At 35.1% G+C, this 22,536-nt stretch overlaps 2 protein-coding genes across 3 annotated transcripts; one reads left to right on the forward strand and one right to left on the reverse strand.

The window, feature by feature from the left end:
- Window positions 1–2: 2 nt before the first annotated feature.
- On the forward strand, window positions 3–5,580 carry LOC107772147 (microtubule-associated protein 70-5-like). 2 transcript variants are annotated; one of them, XM_075246629.1, is made up of 10 exons: window positions 3–414; window positions 2,909–2,994; window positions 3,092–3,157; window positions 3,254–3,424; window positions 3,689–3,859; window positions 3,935–4,090; window positions 4,176–4,322; window positions 4,414–4,485; window positions 4,551–5,090; window positions 5,201–5,580. In XM_075246629.1, exons 1-10 carry the CDS (start codon window positions 405–407, stop codon window positions 5,282–5,284), a joined length of 1,503 nt encoding a protein of 500 aa, XP_075102730.1. In that variant the 5' UTR covers window positions 3–404; the 3' UTR covers window positions 5,285–5,580. The 2 variants fall into 2 exon arrangements, with proteins under 2 accessions (XP_075102730.1, XP_016447126.1); XM_016591640.2 differs by lacking the exon at window positions 3–414 and adding an exon at window positions 1,172–1,536.
- A 1,741-nt stretch (window positions 5,581–7,321) lies between these two features.
- LOC107772138 (uncharacterized) lies at window positions 7,322–9,460 on the reverse strand. The gene is made up of 3 exons (XM_016591626.2): window positions 9,201–9,460; window positions 8,579–8,660; window positions 7,322–8,332 (listed from the first exon to the last, which is right to left on the reverse strand). The coding sequence occupies exons 1-3, from the start codon at window positions 9,222–9,224 to the stop codon at window positions 7,602–7,604; spliced, it is 837 nt and encodes a 278-aa protein (XP_016447112.1). The 5' UTR covers window positions 9,225–9,460; the 3' UTR covers window positions 7,322–7,601.
- Window positions 9,461–22,536: the final 13,076 nt, after the last annotated feature.

Below are 22,536 nucleotides of genomic sequence, written 5' to 3' on the forward strand. Positions count from 1 at the left end.
GTATCAGTATATGGTTTTTTCTTTGCCCAATTGCTCTTATCTTCAATTATATTCTAATCATTCATACTTAAAAGCAACTCAGTTTGTTTATGTACTTTAAAGCAAACTCAGTTTAAACCCTTTTCAATTATTTGTTTTCAACACCTCATTCTCTTTGTATTTTATCAATGATTCCATGATTTTAAGGAGTGTTTAACGCTCAAGCGATTTATTTACTTCTCAAGTAGGAAGTGCTTTCCATCAATATTTGGAGATTATGTTTGGAAAATATCACATCAATATTTCCCTTATTATGTAGCGATGTGGTGGGATGAATAGTATCCTTCTGCTCTTAGACGTCTCAGAATCGAGTCATGAGAATGAAGAATTTCTGACAAAAAACGTTTTCCCCTTAAATGATATAAATGACATCAGGTAGCCACTCTAAAAGACTGTTATTTAGGAATTAGTCAGTGTGTTCAAAATTTCAGTTTTTCAGTTTTTCAGTTTAATTTTTAGGATAAAAATGTTCTGAATTGTCCTGAAGTTAAGATTTTTAGTTTAAAATTTCAGGACTAAATAAATACTGACTAATTTCTAAATAACATCCCGAGAATGACTATTTATGCACTTGCCCCCTTAAATAACACTATGCTGCGAGAATCTGAAATAGTCAGACCATATGTTTCGTATACTTAGATGATGGTTAAACCAAAAATATCTATTTTCCTAAAAGGAAATAGGGACAAAATAGAAAAAAGAAAAGAGCTCTATTTTAGAAATGAAACTTGATTACCTACCACCCCTTTTCTGCTTAAGGAAAGCTTCAAAAGGCAAAGTCCAGATAAGTGTAGGACAACTTAGTCTTTATTCCCTAGAATTTGTCTTGTTTAGTTTAATTTTCACTTACTTTTTGCAATAATATTTCTTGTACTCCATTTTTTAAAATTATTTCCTTATAATTTTGTTCCACTAAAAACAAACTTCAAGAATATGTTACAGCTAAACCATACAAACTAGTAAGCATAAAAAAAGAGTGAAGCATATAGAGATTTTGTTCCATATAATCATTACTATCTTTTTTAAAGTTGAGTAGTTAAACTAGGAAAAAGAATGTGGAATTGCATTAAAGTTTCAAATAAATGGAAATATTATATTTAAAAAAAATATAAGATATTAATAATAAAAATGAAACAAAAAAAGTAGAGGGAATTAAGAGCAGCTAAGCTGGATTTGATTTGTTATTTTCTGAGGTTTGCTTCAAAAGAAGGGAAGTCCATCCTTTCAATTCCACTCAATTTCTTTATAAGTAATGGACTCTTTAAATAGCTACAATTACAAAGTCTATGATTCACTACTTAATTATTATCATAGTCATTTGCCTTCTTTCTTAGTATATTCAGTTTTCAATAGTTGCACTATAGTTAGAAGTTATAGCAACAGAAAACAAAAAGAAAGAAATGTCAGGAATATATGAACTTGGGATTGAAGAATTTTTTCTTGCTCATCCTGATCCTGTTATCTTGGAACTCAATAATTTGCAGAACCAACTCAAAGGTTAAAAACTACTTTTAGTTTTCACTTTCTGTGTTTCTTGATTATGATGCTAGGTGGTGTATGAAGGGGAGTCTTGGCGTAACTGTTAATGTTGCTGTCATGTGACCAGGAGGTCATGGGTTTGAGCCGTGGAAACAGTCTCTTGCAGAAATGCAGGGTAAAGCTGCGTACAATAGACCCTTGTGGTCCGGCTCTTCCCCGTACCTTGCGCATAGCGGGAGCTTAGTGCACCGAGCTACCCTTTTGATGCTAGCTGGTGTATGTACTCCTATTGCTATGACAGTATTGTGCCTTTAACAGAAGTGTTATGCTTCAGTGACGAATAAAAAGGGTAGTCTGGTGCACAAAGCTCTCGTTGTGCGAGGGCTCGAGGATGGGTCGAACCTCATTGGGTCTTATGTATGTAGCCTTACCTTGCATTTGTTTAAGAGGCTATTTCCGCGGTTTGAACTCGTGACCTCCTGGTCACATGGCGGCAACTTTTACCGTTGCGCCAAGACTCCCCTTCATGATCCCGCTATGCGAGGGTCCCGGGATGGGTCGAATCTCATTGGTTCTTATGTATGCAGCCTTACCTTACATATTTTTAAGAGGCTGTTTCAGCGGCTTGAACTCATGACCTCTTGATCACATAGCGGCAATTTTTACTGTTGCGCCAAGGCTCCTCTTCATGCTTTAGTGATGGATGTTTTTAATTGTTACTTTCATAGTTAGATTGGTCAGTAACAGTTGCTAGTGGAGTTAACAAGTTTATGTTTTCATGCTATTGAATATTTGATTTTCATGTTAGAGCACAGACATTCAAGATTGTAAACCAATGACAACTACATAAAACAATCCAAGAGTTGGGTTGTTTTCTAAGTTTGTTGTGGTTTTGTCAGTCCAGCTTGTTTTAACATAGGCTAAATAATAATTTAATGATCTGCAGTTTCTAGACAGTTATATAAGAATAGCCTTAAACCTCTAATTTCCACTACATAAAAGTTTCCCTATAACCATTATATATTTATTGGCTACAATGACTCCATAAAGTCCTGATTTTGGCTGTAGACTGTAGTGTATTATTTTTGGTAACTGGCTTTCCTGAAGCATCAATAGTTACATGTACATGCCTGTAACACACTGCACTGATATAAAGGGCAGCCCGGTGCACTATGTTCTGGCTATACGTGGGGTCCGGGGAAGGGCTGGACCACAAGGGTCTATTGAACGTAGCCTTACCCTGCAAGAGGTTGTTTCCACGGCTCGAACACGTGAACTTCTAGTCACATGACAACAACTTTACCAATTATGCCAAGGCTCTCCTTCACTGCGCTGGTATAAGAACAAAATTTAGCTATTGATTTTCAATTCTTGATGTGAATTTCATTAGAGAAAGATCGCGAACTGGTAGCATCGCAAAGTGAAATTAAGGCTCTGAAAGCAACAGAAGTGCTCAAAGACAAGGCTGTTGAAGAGGTACTCTCAAAAGAAGACCTTCACAAAAACTGCATTTTCTTGTTATACTTGAGCTATTACTATATTGTATTGATAATCCAATTCCTATTTTCCACAGCTCCGAAATGAATTTCAGAGATTGGAGGGAAAGCTGAAAATCAGCGAAACGCTTCTTGACCAAAAGGTATGTCATCTCATCGTTCTTGTAAAGGTGTTTCAAAAGCAACCATTTCTTTACCAAAAAGGGCACATAAATAATTGGCTATGACTGCAAATGCAGAATCTTGATATCAAACGACTCGCTAATGAGAAAAAAGAGGCACTGGCTGCACAATATGCTGCTGAAGCAACTCTTAGAAGAGTATATGCAGATCAGAAGGATGACGATTCTCCTCCTCTCGAGTCCATTATTGCTCCTCTCGAGGCAGAGATTAAGATGTATAAGAATGAGGTACTTTACAATGATAAATTCATTCCAGGCATGGGCGTAGCCAGGGATGAACCCCCTTCGCCTGAAAATTACATTATATATACTTGGCCAAAATTAAGTTTTATGTATATATAGTAAAAGTTGAATCCCGTGGACTTCTTTGTATATTTACTTCTTTATATTCTAAACCTCCTTACTGAAATTCCTGGCTCCGCCACATTTCCAGGTGCTTCATTTTCTACAATATTTGGTGGCATTAACTTCTTTTCTCTGTCGCTTTTCTAGATTGCAGCATTACAGGAGGATAAAAGGGCTTTGGATCGACACACTAAGTCAAAAGAAGAAGCTTTGCTTGAAGCAGAAATGATACTAAAAAGTGCTTTAGAAAGGGCATTAATAGTAGAGGAGATTCAAAACCAGAACTTTGAACTTAGAAGACAGATTGAAATCTTCCAGGTAGGAAATTTCAACCAACTCCATTTTGTAAAAGCAGATTAGTGTATGGCCTAACATGAATTTCTCTCAATTCAGGAGGAAACCAAAATACTTGACAAGACGAATCGTCAAAAGATTCTTGAGGTGGAAAAGCTCAGCCAAACCATTATAGAACTCGAGGAGGCAATTCTTGCTGGAGGAGCAGCAGCTAATAGACTTCGTGACTACAAACGACAAATTTCTGAATTTCAAGTAAAAACCATGCATACATATTTGGTAATAAGACTAGTCGAGTCTGTTATAGATCATAAGACATTAGCTTTTCCCAATCTTGTAGGAGGAGAAGAGGACATTGGAAAGGGAACTAGCAAGAGTTAAGGTTTCAGCAAACCGAGTAGCAACTGTCGTGGCAAACGAGTGGAAAGATGAGAATGACAAAGTTATGCCTGTAAAACAATGGCTAGAAGAGAGAAGGCTGTTGCAGGTTATTAAAGCATAACATTCAACTGCAAATGAATAACATTTCAAACTCATCTATTACATTTCTTGAAATAGTATTCGCCTTGGCATTGTAGGCTGAGATGCAACGACTGAAAGACAAATTAACCATATCAAAGAGAACAGCCAAGGCAGAAGCACAACTAAAGGTGAGCTTATTTATTGAAAATAAACTGATGTGTTTTATCCTCATTCTGTCAATGTTTTGCTATAGGATAAGCTGAAACTGAGGCTCAAGACACTCGAAGAAGGCTTGAAACAAGCGCTCAACGTCTCTGTCAATCCCAATAGAAACCATGGATCCACAAAAATTCAAAAGACCAAACACTTTTTTGGTGTTCTGTCAAGCAATACCGGAATAAAGAAGAGATCTACATCACAACCAAGGGTATCCACCATTAGCCGAAACACTAAGCAGGAAAACACGGATCAAAGAAGCGATGATGCTTCTGGAAAAATGAAGCAAGTCATTAGTCTGAAAAAGAAGACCTTATGGGATTCTCGAGATAAGAACGTTGACAATGTTGGAAAAGAAAATGCAGAAATGAACAGCAAAGAAATCACACATGCACAGAAAATCAAGAATCCAGGAGATGACAAAGAAGAAAACAAGACTGGTCGAAGCATGGAGAGCGATAACGATGATATAGTATCAGGTTTTTTGTATGACCGGCTACAGAAAGAAGTTATCTGTTTAAGGAAATTTTGTGAGACAAAAGAGTCTGCTTTGAATACTAAAGATGAAGAAATTAAGGTGAAGTATTACCATAAAACAAAACTCTATTGCTCTTATTCATCTTAAAGTCCTTGCACACACTTTATCTTCTTCCTTTTATCATTTATCAATCTGTTTGGTGTTTTCAGATGCTAACTAAGAAGATCGAGACGCTGTCAAAAGCCATAGAAGTCGAAGCAAGAAAACGAAAAGTTAAGCAACAAGGTCAGTGAGAACATCTTGAAGATTAATGTAAAAAAGCAGAAAAAGTGATCTTGGTTCATCAGTGTTGACTCTTGCATTTATTGTATATACAAAGAGGTGAATAGTAATCACAGGAATAAAGATCCAAAATTCATTTGTAATTTGTAAAGTGAGTGACTAACTCTGTCACAACTGGATGGTAATTCTTTTGTTTTAGTTTCTTAATTTTCCCCCATTGCCCAGGTCCTTGTACAGTTATTTTCAGCTTTAGATTCAGATGAGTAAGAATAATTGAAAGTTTGATCCTTTTTGTTAATACCCACAACTCCTCCAGCAGAGTGCTTCTTGTTTTCTCCTATGATGCTCGGACTCTCCAAAATGTCTCCGGTGTGTGTCGGATCCTCCAAAAATAGTGTATTTTTGGAGGATCAGATGCGGGTGCGGCAGCATTTTTAGAGAGTCCACGCAACACAGGTTTTCTCCAATAACTATACAATTATGTCATCATATTAAAAATGATCTCCATTTCAGACTTCTCCCTTTCCAAAATAATGTGGAGAAATCAAGAAACCGAAGTTGTCAACTTTGCACCTACAATGAAAGGAAAAAAAGAGTGCTCATCTTCTTGTTATAACAACTCTATAACTCTACTAGTTAGGGATGTGGTGGGATCGACATGATTCTTCCGCCCTTAACCAGAGGTATCGAGTTCAATCCGTGGAATAAAACTTCCTGGTAATAAAGAGAACTTTCCCCTTAAATTAGTCGAGCTAGTAGATTCCGGATGCCAGATGGTTGAAAAAAAAAACTCTATAACTCCACTGATCGGGGATGTGGTGGGATCAACATGATCATTCCACCCTTAACCAGATGTCTCGAGTTCAAGCCCTGAAATAGAAAATTTCTGGTAACGAGAACTTTCCCCTTAAATTAGTCGGGCTAGTAGATTTTGGATACTAGATGGTTGAAAAAAAAGACTCTATAACTCTGGAATAGTAGCTAAAGAAGGCTTCCACCTTTGACAATCATCTCTTACTCTTAAAGACTGAACTGGGATTTGTCCACATTGGAGCTCTTTTACATTATTTACAAGCAGCTCTAACTGTTGTTTTGTAAGGACAATCTTGATTCTCTGGTTCTTGCAACTATCACTCATGTCATTACATAGAAATCTAGGTGAATCATATCTCAGCTTTTGGTTATTGGCTAAATCTTTTAACTCTTCATTTTCTTGATTCAGAGATGAAGAAAATAGTGTATCAATACAATTCCCCATGATTAATTGCATTGAACAGTTATGATTTATGACCTAAACCATCTCTATTTATAGTGCTATTATAATAATATTGATACCATGTCTAAGACAAAGAAACGTGCATGCCACCTTTAAAACCTTCCCCTTTTTTTTTCTAGCAAAAGCAACTTCTAGTTATTTAAAATTGTGCAACCATGCATATTTTAACTGGATTTAAGTTATATATAGTGTAATAAACTTTTTGACTCATTAGCTTGTAATAGTAGGTTACCAATCAATATTATTCTATAAAGTTATCAATATGTAATTACTTTTTAAATGACTTGATTCGATAAATTCTTTTTAAACTGTCGATTTATTTAACTTAAACTCGACCAAGAAAGAGTGAAGTATTATATGGAATAAAGAACTCATCAAAGAGGCTCTTGAGCTATGTTAAGGCTTCTCTAGTAGGTTGACAAATAGGAGTTGTATATTACAAAGTTTTTCCTAAGTCAGAGGCCTGCATCATTTTATGTATATTATACCTAATGAGAACGCAAAAGTCCCACAATATTGTCAACTCAATGTCGGCATGCCAAAGATGAAGGAGGCAAAGAATGTTAAAATTTTCTTATTCAAGCTTTATCTTTTCTTGATATAGTAAACTCCATTCCCAAACTCACTCTCCAAAAGTTCCATGAAAAAACTAGTTATAAGTTCTCCTCTCCATTGAAATGAAGGCCGTTATGTTCATTACTAAATATAAACAACACAAATACAAAGTGGAAAATAAAGAAATTAATAATAGAAGATATATTATACCACAAAGTAATATTTAAAAAATGGGCAATGATTAGTGAAGTACTTTTCTTTAATCAAATAGTATACTAACTACATAACAAGACAGTCAACAAGCCATCTGGTCACCTACTTATTATTCTCTTTCTGCACTTTTTTTCTTTAAAAGGAAACTATACCTTGTACATCGTATGTGAAATTAATGAATACAATAATAATACAACATTCACATGGGCCCAAAACTTTGTTTTGGACACATTTAAAAGCCCAATAAAGAAAGTACAAAGTAGGCCCACAATGATTGGGTCACATTACATAATTGTGCAACCTGTAGCATTTTCTTCACTAAAGTATTCACTGTTAACATAAGGGCCCTTTCCGTAACCAGATGGGCCTGGTCCAGGCCCATACCCATATGAGTAGTTACCGTAATATGGGGTCGGGGCCAGGGCCTGTGGTACTGGTGTTCCATAATACTGATAACATGGGCCTCCGGTATAATAACATTGGCCGCAACCGCATCCATGTGCCGCCTGTGGGTATCCCTGGACCGGCATCATCATCACCGGCTCTGATACCCACGGTGTTGCTACCATTGCAGTTGTAGGACCGTCTTTGGGCTTCTCGGGATCTTTTTGTTTGGGCTTGTCAATTATGGTCGGCTTTTCTTGTTTCGGCTTCTCGGTATCTTTTGCTTTGTCTTTCGGCTTTTCGGGCTCTTTCGTTTTGTCCTTGGGCTTCTCGGGCTCCTTGGGCTTTTCAAAGGTGACAGTCTTACCTTTCTCAGGCTCCTTGGGCTTGTCTTTGGGCTTTTCAGGCCCTTTGGGTTTCTCAGGCTCCTTGGGCTTTTCAGGCCCTTTGGGTTTCTCGGGGTCCTTGGGCTTTTCAGGAGCTTTGGGCTTTCCAGGTTCTTTGATCTCAATACTCTTGATTGCTTTTCCTCCTTTACAACACAATTTGTCACGAATGTTTTCAGGACTGCAACATACTACAGTAATGGTGACAGTATTGGCCTTCTCATCATACACTTGGTCTCTAACTTCTGCAATTTAAATCATTTCAACATCAAATACACTAAAAAGGTTATTAAACAAAAGAAACTTTTACATTAATCAACCAAAAGATATTTGTAATAACACTTCATACAAAATGAGATTTATAATCTTGAAAATAACATAGGTTATCCGTAAGTAAAAGTAAGCCGACAATAATCCTTTTTACACAATTGATGTATATAAGTTAAACTCAAGTCCAAAAAAGACGGAAATTCAAGAAAAAAGAGACTCACGAGGCATTTTGCAGAGAACTTTCTTGGCCTTCTTGTAACAACAAGGGCACTGAAGATCAACCTTGAGCACCATTACGGTGGTCTGTTAAGAAACCAAAATAAAAAAATTCATAGTGTTATTCATGAAGGAAAATGTGAAAATCAACGCTAGAGACTTCAAAAGTGGATCCAAATGCTAATGAGCTATTGAACATGTAATAATGATCCCTTTTTTTTGTATTATAAGAAAGAAAAAAAAGAAAAAATACAACAACAATTATGAGCCCTCTGATTTGACGGCGGACTTAAAAAGCCACCTACATACAGTGGCAGAGACAAGATTTCCCTAAGGGGTTAAAAAAAAGTTTAAAAAATTAAAAGAAATTGTAGCCAATGAAAATTGAACCAGTGACGCCCCTTGACCACTAAACTATGATTTTGAGTTGTATCAAGCGCATTCAAAACATAATATATAGAGGTAAAAAAATAGATTTTATGTTATATATACAATGTAAGGAAGTTTGGGTGAACTCCCATTCGCCCCTAAATCCGCCCCCTGCTTACAGACGTTTCTTCAGTCCCAAACAAGTTAGCACCGACTAAGAAAAAAGAAAACAAATATGATAAAAAAGACTAGCATTACCTTCTCAGTGTTGTCACCACCCATGGTTCAGACTTGAAAGTGTAGACCAGAGAAATTAGAAGATGGATCTGAATTCACAGAAAAACAAATGAGGAGGAGAAAAAGGGTGTGGTATTAATAGTATGAAAGAATGATAAGGAGAAATGACTTAGGAAAGAGGTAAGTAAGTTAGGAAAGGAGAAGGAATTTGTTGAAATTCATGATATCATCAATTGATTGTTTGGCAGCTTCTAGCTAGGAGTTGAATTGTTTTGTGTGTGTGTGTGGGGCGGCCTACGATTGCTGACTATATACTCTCGTTTGCATGTGCTGGATTTGATTGTTACACCTCACCTTTCCATTTTCTTTCAAACCAAAAATAATTTATTAATAGTAGGAATACTAGTGATGTGTATTTTCTTAGTTTAACCATGTGATATTTAAAGCCCATTAATACTCAGAATAAACTCAATATAATCTCACAAATAGGATATGAGAAAGATAGTATATGTGCAGACGTTACTCCTACCTTGTAGAGGTAGAGAAACTTCCGATAGACGCTCAACTCAGAAAAAATAATATCACATCATAGTAAAAGAAATACAATAAAGGAAAAGTGATTAAAAAAAAGCATTAACAATAGTATGGTAATAAGATAATCGAAACAAAAGAGACAACCGATAGTAATAGAGTTTTAAGTGTAAGAAAATCCGTGAATAATAATGATACTACATGTATTAAAAGGAAAATCTCAACTACCTACTAACATTCCTAATTCTCGACCTCTGTACTCTCCTATCAAGGTCATGTCCTCGGTAAGCTGCACATGTGTCATGTTCTATCTTATCACTTCTTCCGATGCTTCTTTGGACTACCCCTACCTCTCCTCAAATCCATCATGGCCAACTTCGCACACCTTCTTACTGGGGCATCTGGACACCTCCTCTTTACATACCCGAATTATTTCAACCCTGTTTTCCATATCATATCCGCTACGGGAGCCCATTTATCAATTAATTTAAATTCACATCGAATAGACTCACAAAAAAAAAAAAAAAAGAAAAAGGATAAAATGCTCTATTAAAAAGTTTTTGATTCTCAAAACTTAAATTTGCGACGTCATATTAAAAATGAAAGATCTCAACTATCCCACTATGCGCTTAATGATTACTAGTGATTGTATAGTACAAAAAATAAGAAATAGAGTAGGGAGTGGTTTAGTTTGGTTAGTGCAATAATGGAAGATGTACCCCCACATGGCAGGTATGCTTAACCCGATTCTGACAGCTAATTTGTTCACTAGTTTCTTTTACTTTGCAATTTTTGGATATTATATTATGTACTAATCATAAACTTTTTAGTAACAATTTTCAATATTTTTTCTTTAATTTGAAGCAACACCAAAAAAGTGCTGAAGAGAGTTGCCGTCCTCACTTTTCAAAATCTACCATTCTCAAAATTCAAACTACCTAATAAAATCAAATTATAACGGCAACGACAACAGTAACGCTTCAGTCTCAAATAAATTAAAGTCGGCTATATATTCTTATTAATCATCTTTATCTAATAAAATTCATATCCTAACATTATGCCAAATAAAAATAAAAAATAGAAATAAAATGTACCAGAATTTTTTTATATTTTTAACTGGCATAAAAATCGATACTAGGGCGAAAATACTCCTAGTGAATATTAACTGCTATACATGTAATACAATTCAAACAATATAATAGTGAAATTAATTAAGTTCTTTTACACCATCAATTCATATAAATTTAAATCTAAAAGAAAGCAAAAATTCCTAATCAGTCGTACATAATTTGTTATAGACATACTTATCTTATTGCTATACAAAGATGGCAAAATGTTATTAAAAGCCACTCAAATAAATGTGCCCATTTCAGTAGTTGGAGATCAACAAAATAAAATTCTATTATATTATCAAACCTAAAATTATATATAATTAAAAGACGTCTTTCTGGTATGACAGAACTGAAAATGCATGAACAAATTACGTAAGGCGTTAGGAAAAATAACGTATACAAACTGAACTAATTAATAACTACTTTAAGTTTTAATTTAAATGACAGGAGATGAAAAGTGCCACACACACACACACACACACACACACATATATATATATATATATATATATATATATATATATATATATATATATATATATATATATATATAAATAATCAACTGCGCTCCGAATCTTTTTGGTGTGACTTCGGTGTCAAATTCGTCTCTTTTGTCGGAAATTTAGTTTTATGATGCATTAATCATTACAAAAGCTATTTTAACTAGTATATATGGTTTTTTTAATAAAAAAATATCAAAATAATACAGGAAATTAATAAATAAAATACTGAAGATTTCTATTGGGTTCTTCTCTTCCAGTCCAACTTCCCTGTGTACCCCCTTTGAACAATATTTTTTCCTACTTCTTATAAGAGGAAATACACACAGCTCACGATCACTGGCGTAGGGGTAGTTTTGGAATTATATGTTTTTCTTGCTGAGCTGTATTGCACGTGTGGTGTAGAGATTTGATTTTCTGCTCTGTTTGACCTGAAAACCAGCACTATTTACTCTAATTTCCATTGCATCCTTAAACGGGTAATGGATTTAGTTGTAGTACTTTTTTCTATGTCTCAGTTTGCCCCTAATTTTACACCTTTTTTACAATAAATACACTTGTACAATTTTGTAAAATCAACTAATAGTACAGCCTACTTTCAATGCCCAAAAAGGCACTACAACTGCTGATGTCACATGAAAGTGACACATGCTCTCACAATTCACAGGTGTCTCTTTTGGCATATGTGCTTTACTTAAATATTTTCTTTTTCAACATAAACTTCATAGCATACAAAAAAAACTCATTTGTGTAAATTTAATCATTACCTTTATTGTAAATTAAAATTTATCCAACTTTAGCATATTCATTTGTAAAATATTATATAAAATAATAGTAGGTCCTTTTTGGATAAACAAAATAAGCTCGTTTTGTAAATTAAAACTAAATCTTTTATTTCCGTCATTGTAACTTAAAATTGATTTACCTTTAGCATATTCATCTCAAAAATCTTATAGAAATAATAGTAATTATTTTGGGTAAAAGAATTTTGTTTATAGTAAAATAGAGTCAATTTAAGGTTAAGAAAAAGGTATTATCCATTACTATGACAAATGAATAAATAAAGAGACAATTATATACTTTATTATGCTTTTTAGTACTATGAAAAATAAAAGGTCATAATTAGATTGTGTTAATTATTACTATGATAGGGAAAGGACTCAACAAAAAATTATATACCATTATTATACTTTTCACTTACCCGTGAGAAGAAGAATGGTTTGTAAATAAATTTTACTAATTGATAAATTAATGCAACTATATATGATTATTGTTCCTTTCAATTATTGGAGGAAAAGGTCTGTTAAATTACTTATGTTCATTGTTAGTATGACAATTTGATAATTAAATAAATAAAGTGGATTATTCAATAAAACTTGTAAACGTATAAAATACTCCTATCTTGTAAACTTAAGTGACAAGAATCTTCACCCTTGGAGAGTATATATCCCGTACTTGAAAGGGGATTGAAAATTTTCAGATTAAAAACATAATCCACCTCTAAAATGGGAGAATATGAAGCTCAATAAAAATTTGACAAAAATCTCAAAATGAATTTCTTGTCTAAACGTATCACTAAAAATTTATGCTATAGATAAAAAAGATAGAGTATTTATTTTGATAAAAATATCAAAATAACTTTAAATGAATTTTGTGTCTAAGTTGGCAACAAATCTTTTATGTTATTAAAAAAAAAGGCCAAATACTTAAACAGCCACATAAACTTGGTTCCAATTTTTATTTTCGCACTTCAACTCACACTAGTACCAATTGAACACTCCAACTTCAATAAAAATATACCCATTACATATAAACAATAATGTGGCAAAATCAGTATTCTTCATCGCACGTGAATGAGTCTCAAATTAGATTTTTTCCTTTACTTTTCCAAAAAGGCACATCTTTTTTTTTTCTTTTTATTCCTCATCTCTCCTGCCACAAAATCAACCTTTCCTTTTTCCCTTCTCTCTTCTTACGATCACTGCTCCACTGGTACACCTTAAATAATTCACTAATCAATTATAATAATAGCAATAATTTTCTAATCTAACACAAAGAACATTAAATAAAATAGAAAAAAATTGCTCTTGGCATTACATGAACAGAATAACGTCGGCGCCCAAACTAGTGTTCGCCGGTAATGAGAATTCCGGTATAACTATCATGGCCAAGGTCATCCTCTTTCCTTTTGCATTTCACTATTCTCATCTTCTTTTTCAAAATTCTTATGGCCTTCTCCTCAAGATCTATGTTTAGAGCTTATTTACTTATCAATTTTCAATTCATTCTTCATTTTTCTATTTATTCTTTTTGATTAGATTAAAAAATAGTTGTCGATTATACTGATAGAAGGATCTAACAGTCGTGTGAGGTGGGGGAGGGGGGGGGAGATAAAGGTGGGTCTGGCAAGAGGAAGACGTGGTTGTGGTAGGGGGGAGGTGGTGCGGCGAAGGCCGATAGAAAAAAGTTTGAAAATCGTGGGGCTGGGAGCCATGGAAGGAAACGGGGTCTGAAAAGGGATGTTCTCGGGAACCTTAAAATTGTGAAGGTGGTAAAAATTGAAATATTGGGGACATGATAGCGGCTGCAATGGAGTTACAGAAGAAGTTATTTTGCTATCTTGTTTTTCTTTTGTTTTGTTTCCTTCTTTTTTTGGGTTTTCTCATAGCACTTTTTTTTTATCTTCAAAAGCCATATGGCATTTTTTGGTTAGTCCATTTTGCCACGCTGTTGTGCGTGCAGTTCACGTGGCTGAATTTACTTAGGCATTTTACATGAGGTATTTATTATGTATACATTATTGAAGTTGGAGTGTTCAATTGGAACTAATGTGAGTTGAAGTGCCAAAATGAAAATTGGAGCCAAATTTAAATGATCGTCTAGGTATTTGGCCAAAGAAAAATTATGCCATTCAGCATAACTTAACAAAAACTTTGCTCATGCTAATTAGCACAACTTGCTCATAAAACAAACTCCTTCTAAAATTTGATTTCTAAGTAATAGTTGGACCAACAAAATTATATAACAAAATTCTTTTCAATTATTTAGGTGATTTAAGATTATAAAATCTGAAGAGGTTCTTTAATAAAAAAAATAATATGATGAATTAAATTAAATAGTTGTCCATCTAACTACTTAAAGCTAAAAAAAAGCCGATATCTGTAGCATAAATATATAATTCATGTATATATTATGTATAATTATATATTATTAGTGTATAATTTATACATATCGGCTAAGAAAATAAATAATAAATTTGACCGTCTATTTATATAAAGATCCCCAAAATTATAGTAATCCAATATTAACATATGCTTATTGGACCCGTGCCCTATCTGTTACTAGTAAATGAATAAAAGAAATAATAGAGATAGTCGGCATCATTGAATATTTGTAGCTTATAGAATTTTTTCAGATTGTCACTATATCACTCATTTCCTTTTCTTGTCGGTGCATCTGCATCTAGAATTTTACAGCACTTAACGGCAAAATTCACAATTGGCCGTTAGCTCCGTAAATTATATTTGCTAGCCAATATATATATATATATATATATATATATATATATATATATATATATATCCTATTGATTAACGTACCTATTTTATATGGTTCTCTTGATGCCTTTTTATAAAAATACTAAAATATTTTCGAAATATTAATCGACTTTAATAATTTTAAATATTTATATAATTTAAGAATATAATTGTAAATCATTGAATGCTAGAATTATATTCTGATTCAAATTATTTATACGCCCAGCAAAAAAAAAAAAAAAAAAGTGTGAAGGTGAAAAACTCCTATCCAAATTAATTTTGGATTCATCCTCCCGCACCAACCCGTTGCCACCCATCTCCAATATTTTACAATAATATAATATACAAACCAAAAGAAAACACAACAATATGATATACAAACCAAAGAAAACGCCAAGTCTGCAGAGTTCTCATAAAAAAAGCCTCATGTTTTAGATTCCAGTGAATAAAGGTAGGAGTAATACATATAAATCCTTCACCGGTAAATTAATTTTAAGTTCTGATCAGTATTTTAAAGCAGCCATTGACTTTTGATTCTTGATGTATGTATTCTTGATGTAAGGATGACTATGTTAATTTGTAGACCATAAAACGGTATTTTCTTTTAATCACCTACCTAGGTTTAATATTGTGTAACAAGATATTGTAATTTTATGAGTTAAAAGCTTATTACTTGTGCTTGGCTTTTGAATGACCTAATATTGTCGAGAAAAGTTTCACTGTTTTTTTTTTATTATTGTTAGACTTAAATATAGTAGGAGTATTATTTTTCTGTAAAGCACATTAATATATTTCAGGTTACCAGCTTAATTTAGTTTATTTTTTTGGAGATGGTTCGGGCTGAAAGTACAAGAGGGGGGAGGGTGAATTGTAGCCTTTTTAAATTGCTAGTCGACTACTCCTCAGACCTAGTCGACTAATACGGAGACAGCATGCACAATACTGTTAGTACTTCGATTCAATCAAATACTAATCTCGACAAACAAGAATGACTTATAATCAAATATGAAAGCAGTAAAGTAAATGACACCAGGAATTTTATACTGGTTTGGAACCAATGTGGTATCCTAATCCAGTCCCCTTGGGTTACAAGGAGGTTATCTCTTTAGCTCTTTGTAATATGAGTTGAGTATGGCTTGTATGATTTTTAACGTTCACCACCAATGTTTACAAGGTTGGTTTTCACTCGCTCACCAAAAACGAACAAGGGTTGATTTTAACACGCTCACAAACAACGCAAAAGGTTGGTTTTTACTCGCTCACTAATAGCGATCCTTTGGTTTTCACTCGCTCACCAAAGAAACGAATAATGACACAACCTCTCAGGACACACTGCCTCTCCAATATTTTTCTGTCTCTCTTCACTCTTTTGTGTATACAATAAATCTACTAAAAGTGAATTACAATACTTGTTATGAGTAGAATAAAGAACTTGTAGTTGGATAGACAATGGTACAGAAGGCTGCGTACTTTTCTTCCTCCATAAATCTTCCTTTTTATAGTCTTTTCAACTTGTTCTAGCTATTACATAACCCAAGGGATTTTTGAAGATTCTTCCAATCTTCTTGTAGTCGTTTTCTGATGCTTCCTTGAATCTTGGACTAATATCTTGTTTTAGATCTCTTGACCGTTGCCGACATTGCTCTATAAGGTAGATTTTGGATATCTTCTGTCAATGCAAATTTCCTTTTTGAATTGGACAATTTGAATTTTCAAGCATGATGTCAATTTCTATTCTTTCCTTGAATAGATCCAATGATTAATATTTCTTTGTAGCATTCCTCTCAAAATATCTCTATTCTTTTTTGTGGAGTCTCACTTTTGTTGCTTAGTGATAATCTTTATCCTCTTTTAAGACTCCAGTTGTTGTACATTAGTTGTACCAATTGTGAGTATAAAATACTCTTTCATTTTCAGTGCACCATATAATCTTTATGGATATCTACGTGAGAATAGTCATGATGATTCAATCAAGATCTTGTGATTTACTTTTTCATGATTGTAGTAATTAATCATCCTTGATTAATTCCAATAACTCAATTCTGTGGCCTCATGTTTCCATACGTCTAACTTCTCTTTCATTGGAGAATATGGACGCTTCTTTCCATTTTGTGGTAATATTTGAATTTCCACAAGAATAGTACTCTTTCTTGAGATAGAATTCAAACATGTTCTCATGAATAAATCATATCCTCGAATTTAAGTACTTTCCAAAATACATGTTGAAGTAAGAGTATTCTTACTTCTATCACATCCCGTAGTAAGTATTTTCTTGCCCAAATCTTCTTGAACCTAGACCACTTATTTGTGTCTTCCAAAGTATTCCAGTGAACTTGATGTATAATCTCTTTCCTTTAGTGAGTAAGTACAGATGGATTTTTCAAATCTCTTCCTTAATTAATTCCTTGACCAATGTAAAAGATTTGCTCCTTAAAATAAACCATGACATCTTTTTTCAATAAACTATTTCCTTTTTGATAGATCTCAATATATCTTTGTCACGACCCAATAGCCTATCTCAATACTAGGCAAGCCGACAATACCAATAGCCCACAATTTATTTTAAATACTGAAAATATAATAATTAAGTTTAAGGGTAAATCACACAACATTGGAAATAAACACACTTCCAAAATCCGGTATCACTGAGTACATGAGTATCTATACATTTCAAGTCTGGGAAAACTCGATCTATAATAATCTGAGACCAAATACAATAAACAAAAGATAGGCAAGGAGAGACAAGGTCTGCGAAACATAGTAGCTACCTCTGAATCTCCGGAAAATCAATTGTGTGAAAGAATCAACACCCACTATGTCCGGGATCACCTGGATTTGCACACAAAGTGCAGGGTGTAGTATGAGTACAACCAACTCAGTAAGTAACAATAATAAATAAGGAACTGAAAGTAGTGACGAGCTTCTCAACTAAGTCTAAATACAGTAATTTCCAACATAAAAGGGTAGGCATGCTCTCAAGTTCAACATTTAAAATTTCACAGAAATTTCATATCAAATTTGACTAGAACAGGGAATTCTTCTATTCATTAAGATGAAGCCATTCAGTCAGCTCTGAATCTGAACTCAATGATTGCAATTCAAGAAGGGCATGAAGCTTTGGCTCAGTACAGTAGCATTTGACTTTGGGAAAGAGAATCGATCGCTTACCTTGCTTTGGCATGCCAGAAGCATTTCGCTGTGGTTCTCATTGATTGAGTCGATCCCGAGACAAAGCAAAGGGAGTTCCGTGGGTTCAGTTTGCTTAGAGGCGGAAAGCTTTTCCTAAATTTCTAAAATAGTGATATATGACAGCTGAAATGCAGCAAATAATGAAATCATTGCATCCTCTCAGAGTGACAGTCACTTAGTCCTCCCATTTACTTCAACCTCACAGTCACTCTTTCCTCACAGTCACTATTTCGTCACAGTCGCTCATTCCTCACAATCACTCATCACTCGGCACTCACACTCAGTAGATACTTACATTCACTGGGGGTGTGTACAGACTCTGGAGGGGCTCCTTCAGCCCAAGCACTATATCAAGCCAATCATGACATAAATCGACAAAACATGATACGGCGTGCAGCCCAATCCCATAAATATACTCACAATTAGGCCCTCGACCTCACTCAGTCATCAACCTCTCCAGTCTCTCGGGCTCTCAAAAATCATGATAAGCAGCCCAACAATAATGATATGATGCATCAATAATGAATAAGAGAGACTGAGATGTAATATGCGAGAAAAAATCGCGACTGAGTAGGAAACATCAATTTAGCAGATAATTTAACATGTACATGACTTCTATGGGTCCCAACAATGTCAACACATGGTTTAAACATAATTTATAGTTCAATTTCCCTAATACGTGTAAAAATGTACGGGTAACAATAATTTATTCAACTACACATATCCATAGAATTGACCCAGTCATAATTCCTACGGTGCACGCCCACACGCCCGTCACCTAGCATGAGCGTCACCTCAAAACCAATCACATAACACATAATTCGGGATTTCATACCCTTAGGAGCAAATTTAGAACTGTTACTTAACTCAAACCGTATAATTTTTTATTCCTCTATGCCCTTGCCACGAGAATTGGCCTCCAAACGCCTCAAATCTAGCCATAAATAATCCGATTCAATCATTAAAAATTATTGGAATTAATTCCATAAGGAAATACTAATTTTCCAATAAAAATTCGAAATTAACTAAAAAATCGCCAGTGGGGCCCATGTCTCGGAACCAGACAAAAGTTACAAAATCCGAAAACACATTCAACCACGAGTCTAACCATACTAATTTTACCAAAATCTGACCTCAACTCGACCCTCAAATCATCAAATTAAACAAAGAGGGTTTTCTAAATGTTTCAACTTAATTCACCCATTAAATGATAAATTCAAAGGCATAATCATGAAAATTAACTTATCCCAAATACCCACGCAAGATTCTCTCCAAAAATCGCCTTCTACTGAGCTCCCAATTCGATTTTGTGTTATGAACTCAAAACCTCTATTTAGGAACTTTTAATTCTGCCCAGAAATGCCTTCATCGCATTCGCGAAGCACAAAAAATGTGCTGCCAAGGTTCCTTCTTCGCGTTCGCGGCCTCTTCATCGCGTTCGCGATGCCTTCCTATCTCTTACCTTCGCGTTCACGAGACACGAGCCGCGTTCGCGAAGGCTTTACGCCAGGCAGGCCCCCAACTCCAATTCCTCTTCGCGTTCGAGTCCACCCACTCACGTTCGCATAGGTTTCCCTAGTCTCTTCTTCGCGTTCGCGTCTCCTTCATCGCGTTCGCGATGGGCAAATCCCAGCAGCCCAAAATCCTTCTTCGCGAACGCGTGAGACCCTTCGCATTCGCGAAGAACACTACCAGACACCAGTTCCAGCAGTTGCAAAACAAGAAAAAATGATCTGAAACTCACCCGGGGGCCCCGAGACCCCAACTAAATACACCAACAAGTCCTAAAACATCATACGAACTTAATCGTTTCTTCAAATCACATCAAACACTGCTAAAATCACGAATCATACCCCAATTCAAGCCTAATGAACTTTGAAATTTCAAATTTCCACAAACGACGCCGGTACCTATTAAATCAAGTCTGATTGACCTCAAAATTTGCACACAAGTCATAAATGACATAACGGACCTATTAAATTTTTCAGAATTGGATTCTGACCCCGATATAAAAAAGTCAACCCCCCGGTCAAACTTCCCAAAAATTCAACTTTCGCCATTTCAAGGCTAATTCCACTACGGACCTCCAAATAATTTTTCGGACACGCTCCTAAGTCCAAAATCACCACACGGATCTATTGGAATTATCAGAATTCGAATCCGAGATCGTTTATACATAAGTCAATATCCGATAAACTTTTTCAACTTATGTTTTTAATTATGAGATTAAGTGTCTCAATTCACTCCGAAATCCTTCCGGACCCGAACCAACTAACCCGGTGAGTCATAAAATAACTTTAAAGCATAACTTGAGCAGTAAATGGGGGAACGGGGCTGTAATACTCAAAATGATCGGTCAGGTCGTTACATTCTCCCCCACTTAAACATACGTTCGTCCTCGAACGTGCCAAGAGTTATTCCTAACCTACAAATCTCTATTCCACCTTACCACGCATATACCCGGGGGTGATCCCACGCCACCCTATTCCATATTGGCCTGAAAATACCACGTAATTGAAGATCATTACTTCAACTTTAGCCCATAAACCTTGGAATTAAATTTCCAACATTTAGAATTTTCTTTTCAAGACCCGAATCTCACATCTACACATTGTATGAGTATGAACAAGTTGCATCAAGCCATAACCATAAACCCATATATAATCACGTAGCACACTACACAACTTGCATGCTCGCAACACCATTTTCGATAACAATAACTACTCCAAAGTAACCCGGTAATAGTATTAAACCCCATATCAAGCCAAACCTCATTCCAAAACCTTTATACACTGCTGATAATGAAAAAAACACGTGGAATCTCATAACCCCTTATCAAATTAACAAGTCATGGAGCTTTCTTGCCCCAACTAGAATCATAATCGCCTTCTAAGATGACTTTCAATATTATCCTCCCAATATACCATAGTAAAATCTGATAGTACCCATTCTAGGTCCAACGATCATATATTATTAAACACAACTATCCCACTGACATGCCACACCAATATAACTCAAGCCACAACTGCACAACTTTGTACTCAAAATGAAAGATGTCCCAAAGTAAAGAACCGTATTACAAGTTCAACAAGCACCACCACAACTGCAATACTATAAGCTCATTATATATAGTAGAACTAAGACACGCGAATTTAATAACAGTAACCAACTCTTCTAGAGCTCACATTAACATCACTCGCACAGACAACTCACTTGTTATAGTATCAATATATGGATCCGCATGAATAACTCACGTGCCAATAATATCAGTATATGGATCCGCACGGAAACCTCACGTGCCAATAATATAATCTGCCTGGCATTGTCGCATGCCTCCAGCCCAAGCATATCATACCTGAGCAATCAAATAAGTACACCTGTATATGATAAATGAATTATGATTCTCATGCTCCTGAACTGGTATAAGTAACACGTCATAGAGTAGGCAGGTGCAATGTGTGCTATCACCACTCAAATCGGAAAGTTAACGCAGAAATAGTAACTACCCAATTTATTCAGGGAATTAGCCTCTTTGTAACCTCAAGTGTAGTCCAGATAGTTCTCGACAAAGGTACGAATACGAGAAACGTTATAACTTTACGCTTAACAGTCAACTCTAGGCATATCTTTGCTTAAGCATTCTTCTGAGTATGAATACTTGACCTGATACCCACACATAGGCTCAAACCTCACATATATGTGCACTCATAGTGCGTAGCTATCATAAATAATTAACGCAACTAGTGCCTCCACTGAGTTTTAAATAAAATAGTCACCTCAAACAGGTCGCAACCCCGAAACAATATGCTTCCGAGAAATCCCAGTCTCCAATTTCATAGAACACATGAATCACCGTAACTGGTCCCAACTTCAGCACTCAAATGACTAACACGTCTTTCATGCACAATCTTCCCACTAGGAATACCTTCAAAATTCTTCCGTGCCACATAGCAATAATTTGAATATCAGCAGTCTATCAACCAAGTGAGTACCGCAATACCAATGAACATATGTAAATCAAAACACAATGCCCTTTTGAAATGCGCACCCTTCTCAGGGATTACCGAGCAATTATAACACTCATCTAAATATATAACATTGACCATTTTGTTCAGAATTCGTGACCTTCCCTTCAAGAATGAACTGCCACCTTGTACATGTAAATCTTAATCCCACACAACACACCACATCTATCATGCCATCATGTGTCAAGCATAAGAATCTCATTATCAACTTTGAGTCACCAGCAAATTACATACCCTAATAGTTAGAAACCTTTCTCTTGCTTCTTTCCAGGAGGAAATCACAATTCACAACACGTTCCCCACACCGGTAGAAAATATCTGGTTCAACCATGGTAGAAACCATCAAGAACACTTTGAAATCCATTTGCACATAACCAAGCTATCAGAACTAAATTTCTCTAACTCGACCAAGCGACACATGTCACCAACCGAAGAATATTTCCATTAAAACATCCGTAGAGCCT

The sequence above is a fragment of the Nicotiana tabacum genome, chromosome 23 (genome assembly GCF_000715075.1).
Source record: "Nicotiana tabacum cultivar K326 chromosome 23, ASM71507v2, whole genome shotgun sequence".
In the NCBI taxonomy this organism is placed as follows: Eukaryota; Viridiplantae; Streptophyta; class Magnoliopsida; order Solanales; family Solanaceae; genus Nicotiana; species Nicotiana tabacum.